An 11,068-nucleotide genomic window follows, 5' to 3' on the forward strand; every position below is an offset into this window, starting at 1 on the left:
TTTTATCTTTCAATACTCGTTTTTATATTAGCAGTGGAGTAAATTACTGTGTGTGTAGTACACTACTAACAGCATTTACTCAAGTACAGTACTTAAATACAAATTAGAGGTATTTGTACTTGAATAATATCTCCTTCTGCTCCATCTCAGAGGGAGATCTTGTACTTTTTACTTCACTACATTTATCTGACAGCTTCAGTTACTTTATAAAGTCAGATTTTTACACATGAAGAGTTTATAGAATATAATGTTTAGTAATAACTCCCAACAGTTTCTACAGCTGACAGGATGATTAGACTGAAAATTAATTTTAATTGCTTTTTTCATATAAAACATTTCATTGATCCATAAATGTGAAGATTTGCTGCTTTTCCTGTGAATTATTTTAATAACTGTTTGTTAATACCGTGGAGGTTTGGACACAACAAAGCACTTTGAGTAACTGTGATGACATTTCTTCACATAATTTTTTAGAATTGATTAATGGAGAATATAATTAGCAGATGAATTTATATTAAAAACAATGATTAGCTGCAGTCTGATACTAATGAGCTGCAGCAGCAACAACATCCTGCTGCACATTAATAATGTTATGATAATCTGAAGATATAATATATAATAGCTCAACTCTCACAGGGGACATTTTCTATCTGAATTGAATACTTTAAGTACATTTTCCTGATTATACTCACATACTTAAGTGAAGAATCGGAACACTTTGTCACCACTGGTAAAGTAAAAAGTGTCTCAGTTAAAAACCCACAGAGAACTGTCTCCTCAGCCCTGAGAGCTTTTTAGTTTCTCTGAGTCTCTCAAACACAACCAGGAGCAGGAACACACACAGAAATACAGACCGTACAGGTAGCAGTGGAGCAGACAGAAGATGAATAATGGTATATTCATTTGCAGTAATGTTAATGATAATATTTATAGGACTAATAATAGGTGGGCAGGTTTATTGTCACAATAAAAGAAGTTATAGAGTGAAATATTGAGTTTTGTAACTCCCTTCTGCTACATACCAGACAATATACATTAATACAGAATCAATAAACTATCATCAGTGGAGCGGTGCTGAGGATGAGTTAGAGTGTAAGAGTCTGATAGCTTCGGGGGGGAAAAGCTGCTCTGCAGTTTTGTGGTGCAGCAGCAGATCTCTTCCCAGAAGTCAGCAGGGTGAACAGGCTGTGGTTGGGCAGGTACTGTCCTTTACTGAATATATAATAATAATATTTGTAGCAGCGGGTGTCGAGCAGGAACAGATCCATAACTAAGCAAACTCCAACAGCATAACCTAACTGAACAAAACCGCAAAAAAAGAAAGGTGCTCTCACTTTCAACTGCTTTTATTTTCAGCAAACTCAACATGTGTAAATATCTGTGTGAACATAAAAAGATTCAACAACAAGGACATGAACTGAAGTTTCACAGACGTGAACAGAAATGGAAAGATGTTTCCCTGAACAGAGGTAGGTCAAAATCTAAAGGGCCAGTCAGTATCTGGTGTGGCCTCCAGCTGCACAAAGTACTGTTGGCCTGTTGTAGCTGTGAGATGTTATCCCACTTCCACCAAGGCACATGCAAGAACTCGGACATTTCTGGAGGGAGGAGGGTGTCTTCCCTGTGAATCACCCCTGGTGAGTCAAAACCACGTCAGTCTGTCTGGTGCAGCGCAGGTGGGTTTGTGCCCAGAGGTTGCCAGTGATGTCTGTTATGGAGCTGCCCGACAGTCTGAGCGCTGATGGAGGGATTGTCGACTCCTGGCGTATCTCAGGCAGTTTACATGTACATTGTTGTGGGTTTGTGCAGGTGTTGTCACATGATCTGCCACTGCAAGGACAATCAGCTGTCTTTCCTGTCTCCCTGTAGCGCTGTCTCAAAGCGTCTCACAGCACGGTCATTGCATTTTACTGTCATGGCCACATCTGCAGTCCTCATGCCTCGCAGGAACCCTGCGCATTTTCTTTTAGTGTTTTTCATTCAGTACAGAGGTCTCTTTAGTGTTTAGTTTTTATTACTGTGACCTTATTTGGCTGTAAGTGTCTTAACGACTGTTCCACAGGTGCATGGTCACTGATTGTTTTTGGTTCATTGAACAAGCATGAAAACATTGTTTACAACCTTTACAGTAAAGGTCTGTAAAGTTATTTGGATCTTTACATTATTATCTTTGAAAAACAGTGTCCTGTAAAATGGAGGTTTATTTTTTCGCTAAGTTTAGAAGCTTTCTGAAAGAGGAAATTCTTTAGCCTACTAAATGTAGACATGGTGTTCATGCAATAAATGGAAAATACATGTTATCACCTAACATCTTTTTGATGTCTAAAATACATTTTATTGAACTCTTTGAATTGTACATTTCCTAATTTAATGTTTAAGAAATTCCCAGAAGCTCCCATAGTCATTGTTAGAAAATGCAAAGTTCCAGTCCAATAAGGTTTGTTGACATGTCCAATGATTAAAAAACATTTTGTTCTTCATTTTAAAGCTTTAGTTTGAGCATTTAGTTGACTTAACCGATGAGTCGATAATTGTTTCAGTAGTTAGTTGCAGAAAAAATCCTCAACCTCCATTGGGGAGCTGGAAAGTAACAGAGAGCCAGAATCATTTACTGCTGACTCCAGCTCTGTTAGCTCCCTGATAACTGCACTGGGAGCTCGGAGGACCGGGGGAGTGTTTGTTTACACCACTTGAACAGGAGGTCTTTCAGGCCTGGGGCGAGGGACCCGGTGGGGAGTGGTGCTGGAATGAGCACCAGAACCAGAGCCGTGAGATCAGGTAACAGAACCAGGCATGAAATTCCTCCTGATGCTGTAATGAACCCTAATTACTGTTGTCATGGTGATAGTCTCTTTTGAAAGCCCCTGTTGATGGAGCCAGACTGAAAGACAGAGTGTGTGAAGACAAACCCCTCATTAATATTCTAATATATGAACAAAGACGAGCTCAGCGTGTGAACTTCAGACCTGAAGGATTTATTAACATCTAACGTTCTGATTCGTCCTCGTGAATCTACAGAAATGTCAGAGCTGCAGCTGAAGAGGCGACGCTCCTCTTTCCTCCTCATGGTGCTCGCCTCCAAATGTCACTTGAGCTGCTTTCATGTGTGATGGACGTCAGGACAAGTCTCCTCCCCCTCCCCCCCTCCTCTGATGGGAGGTGTTTGTTGTTAAAGGTGGAGGAGACGGAGGCAGGTATCACCTGCAATCTGCTCATAAAGCCGCTTCAGATTCAGAACAAAGCAGCCGGAGCTTCTGCTGCCATCTCACCTCTCTTTCATTTCCTGTGCTGCAGGAAATTGTCTCAGCACACGGCTGATAGCACGCCGCTGCCGACCGTGACTTATCCAGCATTCATCTCTGGGGTTTTATTGAAGTGGAGGCCGCTTTGTGTGGCCTGATGCCTGACTGTCATTCACTCAGCTGCTGCTCACACTGAGCTCAGTGAAGCGAGGTGGAGACCGAACAACACAAACACAGCAGCCGTCCGCCTGCAAGACACTACATTACAACAGCGAAACACTAACCTGTTCAGCTGCAAAACACTGCATTACAACTAACTAGAGACTCGGAGAGGAACACTAACCCGTTCAGCTGCAGAACACTGCATTACAACTAACTAGAGACTCAGAGAGGAAACGCTAACCTGTTCAGCTGCAGAGCACTGCATTACAACTAACTAGAGACGCAGAGAGGAAATACTAACCTGTTCAGCTGCAGAACACTGCATTACAACTAACTAGAGACGCAGAGAGGAAATACTAACCTGTTCAGCTGCAGAACACTGCATTACAACTAACTAGAGATGCAGAGAGGAAACACTAACCTGTTCAGCTGCAGAACACTGCATTAAAATTAACTAGAGACTCAGAGAGGAACACTAACCTGTTCAGCTGCAGAACACTGCATTACAACTAACTAGAGACTCAGAGAGGAAACACTAACCTGTTCAGCTGCAGAACACTGCATTACAACTAACTAGAGACGCAGAGAGGAAATACTAACCTGTTCAGCTGCAGAACACTGCATTACAACTAACTAGAGACTCAGAGAGGAAACACTAACCTGTTCAGCTGCAGAACACTGCATTAAAATTAACTAGAGACTCAGAGAGGAACACTAACCTGTTCAGCTGCAGAACACTGCATTACAACTAACTAGAGACTCAGAGAGGAAACACTAACCTGTTCAGCTGCAGAACACTGCATTAAAATTAACTAGAGACTCAGAGAGGAAACACTAACCTGTTCAGCTGCAGAACACTGCATTACAACTAACTAGAGACTCAGAGAGGAAACACTAACCTGTTCAGCTGCAGAACACTGCATTACAACTAACTAGAGACTCAGAGAGGAAACGCTAACCTGTTCAGCTGCAGAACACTGCATTAAAATTAACTAGAGACTCAGAGAGGAACACTAACCTGTTCAGCTGCAGAACACTGCATTACAACTAACTAGAGACTCAGAGAGGAAACACTAACCTGTTCAGCTGCAGAACACTGCATTACAACTAACTAGAGACGCAGAGAGGAAACACTAACCTGTTCAGCTGCAGAACACTGCATTAAAATTAACTAGAGACTCAGAGAGGAAACACTAACCTGTTCAGCTGCAGAACACTGCATTAAAATTAACTAGAGACTCAGAGAGGAACACTAACCTGTTCAGCTGCAGAACACTGCATTACAACTAACTAGAGACTCAGAGAGGAAACACTAACCTGTTCAGCTGCAGAACACTGAATTACAACTAACTAGAGACTCAGAGAGGAAACGCTAACCTGTTCAGCTGCAGAACACTGCATTACAACTAACTAGAGACTCAGAGAGGAAACACTAAGCTGTTCAGCTGCAGAACACTGAATTACAACTAACTAGAGACTCAGAGAGGAAACGCTAACCTGTTCAGCTGCAGAACACTGCATTACAACTAACTAGAGATGCAGAGAGGAAACACTAAGCTGTTCAGCTGCAGAACACTGCATTACAACTAACTAGAGACTCAGAGAGGAACACTAAGCTGTTCAGCTGCAGAACACTGCATTACAACTAACTAGAGACTCAGAGAGGAACACTAAGCTGTTCAGCTGCAGAACACTGAATTACAACTAACTAGAGACTCAGAGAGGAAACGCTAACCTGTTCAGCTGCAGAACACTGCATTACAACTAACTAGAGATGCAGAGAGGAAACACTAAGCTGTTCAGCTGCAGAACACTGCATTACAACTAACTAGAGACTCAGAGAGGAACTCTAACCTGTTGAGCTGCAGAACACTGCATTACAACTAACTAGAGACTCAGAGAGGAAACACTAACCTGTTCAGCTGCAGAACACTGAATTACAACTAACTAGAGACGCAGAGAACAAGCCATTCTTTCACAAATGTTAGTAGATGCAGTCTGCAGCCTAGGTGCACGTTTTCATACACCTGTGACCATGGAAGTGATTGGAACACCTGAATTTTTGTCAATATAGTGTATATTTGTGGAATGTGTACAAAATCACGAGTCAAATAAAATCAACATTCTCTAACTTTAGATTTATGTTTTTAATAGAACCAAACAGCCCAAAGAGCAGAATGTTACAGATTTACAGATATTTATCGGTGAACTAAACATCCTCTACACAAACACACGACTCAACTCAGAAGAGCCGACTCCTCAGATCAGGACTCGCAGTTCACCTGCATCTGAAGGATAAAAGACACCCATTATTAATCGTGAGTAAAGCTTCAGGTTCTGGATGAACTGATGGAAAAAATATCTGTTCTCATTCAGCTGGTGGAACATCTGATCTGCAGTTGTTAGTAACTCGCTGAGCCTGAGAACACTCTGCTTTAACCATTAGCTTCTGACGTCTGACTGAAACGTCAGCTTTAACATCACATCTTCTTTCACTCAGAGACTCAACGTGTCGCTCCATCATCTCAGGGACTTTGTACATTTCTTTACACATGCACAGACTGCACAGCTCTTCCAGTCTGAACACAAACTTTACACTTTCAGAATCATATTCTCTTACTATGTTTATTGTTAGGCACCAAAATACCAAAGCATATATGTGAAAATCTGCTGGGCAACAGACCCAGTTCTGGTTCATAAAAAATAATATGAATGTGTTAATATGATATAATATAAACATGAATTTCAAGAAAATTGCTTTATTACAGAATCTACAATAAATGCATCCATAAATAAATAATGTGTGCCTTTTTTAAATATGTATTTAATAATGAAAGTTAAACGCTGAGATCTGAGCTGATGCGGGGGCAGAGTCTTCTTGTGTTCGACCAACAGATAAAACCTACAGGTGCATCTAAAAAAATAAGAAAACAGTGGAAATGTTAAGAGTGAGCAGCAGAACCAGATCCAGAGATTAAAGGCTCGTGAAACTGTGCAGGTGTTTGTAGTTAATAATTAGTAAACGTTTTGAGATATTGGACGTTGCAGCTCTGAGTTCCAGGTGTGTTAGAAGTTGACTAAACTAAGATGGTGAACATTAGCATGTTAGCATTTCGCTGCTGTTTGTTTGTAATGTTTGGGTCCGGAGGGTTCTGCTGTTTGTCAGATCAAATCCAAGAAGCAGCTTCAGTAAAAGCTGAATGAAGCAGCATCAGAGGTCTGTTCAGAGGGGGAGGAGCCTCCCCTCTCCCTCCTCCTCCTCCCTGTCAGTATTTATGTGACGGGGCCGGTGAGGGGCCGGCGTGGGGCCGACAGAGTCAGTGTGAGCGTCTCAGAGCGAGGAGCAGCAGAGCACGGCAGGCTGGAGCCCTGGTACTCCTACACACACTGGTTCCCCATGGCCTCGTCCCACGTGCTGAAGGACGGCCCGGAGCCAGTTCCCAGGATGCAGCCCGCCATGATGATGTTCTCCAGCAAGTATTGGTCCAGGAGGGGGCTGTCTCTGGACTCGGCCATGTTTGACCACCAGCAGCAGCGCCACACCGGGGGGCAGATGGTGAGGGCTCCTCATCTCCTCTCCTTCTTTTCTTCACCTCTCATCTTCATCCTCTATCACTCTTCCTCTCCTCTTCTCTTCTCTTTCTCCTCCTCCTTCTCCTCTCCTCCTCCTCCTCCTCTTCTCCTCTCCTCCTTCTCCTACTTATTGTCATCTTCTCCTCTCTTCCTCCTCCTCCTCCTCCTCCTCCTCCTCCTCCTCCTCCTCTTCTCCTCTCCTCCTCCTCCTACTCATTGTCATCTTCTCCTCTCCTCCTCCTCCTACTCATTGTCATCTTCTCCTCTCCTCCTCCTCCTTCTCCTCTTCTCCTCTCCTCCTCCTCCTACTCATTGTCATCTTCTCCTCTCCTCCTCCTCCTCCTCCTCTTCTCCTCTCCTCCTCCTCCTACTCATTGTCATCTTCTCCTCTCCTCCTCCTCCTCCTCCTCTTCTCCTCTCCTCCTTCTCCTACTTATTGTCATCTTCTCCTCTCTTCCTCCTCCTCCTCCTCCTTCTCCTCTTCTCCTCTCCTCCTCCTCCTCCTCCTCCTCCTCCTCTTCTCTTCTCTTTCTCCTCCTACTCATTGTCATCTTCTCCTCTCTTCCTCCTCCTCCTCCTCCTCCTCCTCCTCTTCTCCTCTCCTCCTCCTCCTCCTCCTCCTCCTCCTCCTCCTCTTCTCCTCTCCTCCTCCTCCTACTCATTGTCATCTTCTCCTCTCCTCCTCCTCCTCCTCCTCCTTCTCCTCTTTTCCTCCCCTCCTCCTCCTACTCATTGTCATCTTCTCCTCTCCTCCTCCTCCTCCTCCTCTTCTCCTCTCCTCCTCCTCCTACTCATTGTCATCTTCTCCTCTCCTCCTCCTCCTACTCATTGTCATCTTCTCCTCTCCTCCTCCTCCTCCTCCTCTTCTCCTCTCTTCCTCCTCCTCCTCCTCCTCCTCCTCCTTCTCCTCTTCTCCTCTCCTCCTCCTCCTCCTCCTCCTCCTCCTCCTCTTCTCCTCTCCTCCTCCTCCTCCTCCTTCTCCTCTTCTCCTCTCCTCCTCCTCCTACTCATTGTCATCTTCTCCTCTCCTCCTCCTCCTCCTCCTCCTCCTCCTCTTCTCCTCTCCTCCTCCTCCTACTCATTGTCATCTTCTCCTCTCCTCCTCCTCCTACTCATTGTCATCTTCTCCTCTCCTCCTCCTCCTCCTCCTCTTCTCCTCTCCTCCTTCTCCTACTTATTGTCATCTTCTCCTCTCTTCCTCCTCCTCCTCCTCCTTCTCCTCTTCTCCTCTCCTCCTCCTCCTCCTCCTCCTCCTTCTCCTCTCCTCCTCCTCCTACTCATTGTCATCTTCTCCTCTCTTCCTCCTCCTCCTCCTCCTCCTTCTCCTCTTCTCCTCTCCTCCTCCTCCTCCTTCTCCTCTTCTCCTCTCCTCCTCCTCCTCCTCCTCCTCCTACTCATTGTCATCTTCTCCTCTCTTCCTCCTCCTCCTTCTGCTCTTCTCCTCTCCTCCTCCTCCTACTCATTGTCATCTTCTCCTCTCTTCCTCCTCCTCCTCCTCCTTCTCCTCTTCTCCTCTCCTCCTCCTCCTACTCATTGTCATTTTCTCCTCTCTTTCTCCTCTCCTCTCCTCCTTCCCTCCTCCTCTCCTCCTCCTCTGCTCCTCCTCTCCTTGATGTCTTCAGATCGGTTTAGAGATTTGAGATTCTCTCATAGTCTTTTTGAGTTTTAGCGGTGGAAAGTAACAAAGTACATTTACTTGTTTACTAAATTTGAAATACTTTATTATTAGTAGTAGTATTTTATGTTATTTGTATGTATATATATATATGTATGTGTGTATATATACACACATACATACATATATATGTGCCCGCTAGCCACAACTATATTAGCATAGTTTGTTAGTGTTAAATGTTAATTAATAACCTAAAAATGATAAAATGTATGTCAGTTTAAATGTGTAGTCATCTAAACTTTAGACACCAGAAGAAAAACACTGAACATCCAAAAAGTTCCTTTCATACTTTAAAATCAGTAAAACTTCTGCTGAGGTGAAATGATGCTGCTGTTCCACAGGCAGAGAGAGAATAATGTTGAGCATGAGCAGATTAAGTGTCGTCACTCTAACTTGTTTCTGTTTGGAGAAATTGAGTGTGTTACTGTTGCCCCCGGTCTCCCCTACTAGTAAGAATTAAAATAAACTTCTAAAAAATATTACTAACAACATTTATCCCCCCCCCAGAGTTCAATGGGGAAAATGTGCCATAAGTTACTGGTGACTTAAAGATAAGTTCTAGCATCTGATAACTAATAAATAAGTACGAACTGCTTTTAAATAGCGAGTAAATGTTTGTTCCCTCGTGGTCGCCTGTTTCGTGTGACAGCAGCAGCTGACAGGCGTCTGCAGGAAAAGAGGAAGCGCGTTAATGTTTTGTTTGATCGTCAGTAAAGAGGAAATTTAACGGCGTCAGCGGGAGATAAGAGCAGCTGTGACGCGGAGGCTTATCAACACATCAGCTCCGTGTTGGTCTTTATTAGCTGAAGCAGCTCCTCACAGTCAGAAAATGTAAAAATACTCCGTTACATGTAAAAGTACTGCATTGAAAATGTTACTAAAGTACAAATATATGAGGATAATCAGGAAAATGTGCTTACAATGGTAAAAGTAAAAGTACATACTGCAGTAAAATCTAGTAGATATTATTGGGTAGTGTGGGGTAAGACCCCCCCCCCCCCCCCTCCCCGAGCTACCTACAGTTGACAAATTTATTTAATTCAAATCAAATGTATTTTATAGGAAAAAGGCATTTTAAGATGCCCCCCCCCCCCCCCCCCCCCATGTTGTGAAATCACTTTAATATGTGCAAATTACAGATAAAATAAACTACAGCTAGCTGGTTAAACCAAGAGGATTATAGATCTGTGTTGTAGAAATAAACCTGCCTGATGTTATTAGATTTCCTATCATTTATTTCTCAGATTTTTAAATAGGCAGGTTGCTGGAACTTCAATAGCAGAAAGTCTGAGGTAAAATATGTGCATGCCAGCTAGTTAGCTGTAAATGTGAGCATATGTGAGTTTATAACCTCAGACTTTCTGATAGTGAAGCTGCTGGTTGGAGGACGGGGCTGTCCAGAGTTAACATCTAACTTACAAACCATCACCCCATGTTACCATGAGATTATTATTATTATTCCTCATCGTGCAACACTGATTGAATTGATCTGCTGCTTATTTTCTCTCTGTTGATCGATGGATTGTTCGAACAGTCCAAACTTCAACGCTATTAACAAACAACCAAATTATTAAAATAATTCAAAGGGAAAAGCGGCAGATCTTCACATTTATGAACCGTGAAATGTTTTAAACCATCGAAATAATCGACACTAACAATCCTGTCAGCCGTTTTATAACCAAACATCAGATTTTATAAACTCTTCATGTGTAAAGCTGCCAGATAAATGTAGTAAAAAGTACAACATCTCCCTCTGAGACACAGCAGAAGGAGTAAGTACTCAGGTAAAGTACAAGTACTTCAAATCTGTCCTAAAGCAGAGTACTTGGGTAGAAGTACTTAGTTACTGTGTCTCTGAGGAGGGTGTTTAGTTTGTGGTTTAACGTTTCCTCACAAATATAAAGAAAGAACGAGACAATAATTTATTTTACATCTCAAAGGGATTTTCAGGAACAAACAGTGAAGCTGGAGTAAAACTCGCTCTGCTCTTTTCTTTTGTTGCTGATGTGTTTTGAAGCGGTTTCCTCTGTGTTTAATTAACGGAGTCATGTGACCGCGACAGGAAGTGGGTTTCTGTTTACACGCTGTGGTTTCCTGTTGTTGTTGTTGTTGTTGCTGTTGTCCAGTCGAGGCGTCCGTCCTTCTGTCCCATCAGCGAGACGCCGGACAAAGAGAGCGCTGAGGATTCTGGGAAGACGGCGGTGGTGTTTTCTCTGAAGAACGAGGTGGGCTGTCTGGTCAGAGCTCTCAGACTGTTCCAGGTGAGACCAAGCTTCCTGTTTCCTGTTTCTTATTTCCTGTTTCACCTCCAAGGATGATTTACTGACATCATCTCCTCTCTCTCCTCCCTTTCTTCTCCTCCCTCGCTCTCTCCCTCTCCTCCCCTCTCTCTCTCCCTCTCCTCTCTCTCCCTCTC

The 11,068-nt window shown here is 43.4% G+C and overlaps 1 protein-coding gene across 1 annotated transcript in view; it reads left to right on the forward strand.

The window, feature by feature from the left end:
• Positions 1-6,731: 6,731 nt before the first annotated feature.
• Positions 6,732-11,068, forward strand: part of tph2 (tryptophan hydroxylase 2 (tryptophan 5-monooxygenase)) — a 15,843-nt gene continuing 11,506 nt past the window's right edge. The window contains exons 1-2 of the mRNA XM_038706889.1: positions 6,732-6,960; positions 10,779-10,913. Coding sequence (XP_038562817.1) covers positions 6,802-6,960; positions 10,779-10,913 — 294 coding nt within the window. The 5' untranslated portion in view covers positions 6,732-6,801. The remainder of the gene's footprint in view (positions 6,961-10,778; positions 10,914-11,068) is intronic.

This window comes from Micropterus salmoides, unplaced genomic scaffold, assembly GCF_014851395.1.
Source record: "Micropterus salmoides isolate LMB-PRFRI ecotype aquatic unplaced genomic scaffold, ASM1485139v1 Ms_hic_scaffold_8, whole genome shotgun sequence".
In the NCBI taxonomy this organism is placed as follows: domain Eukaryota; kingdom Metazoa; phylum Chordata; class Actinopteri; order Centrarchiformes; family Centrarchidae; genus Micropterus; species Micropterus salmoides.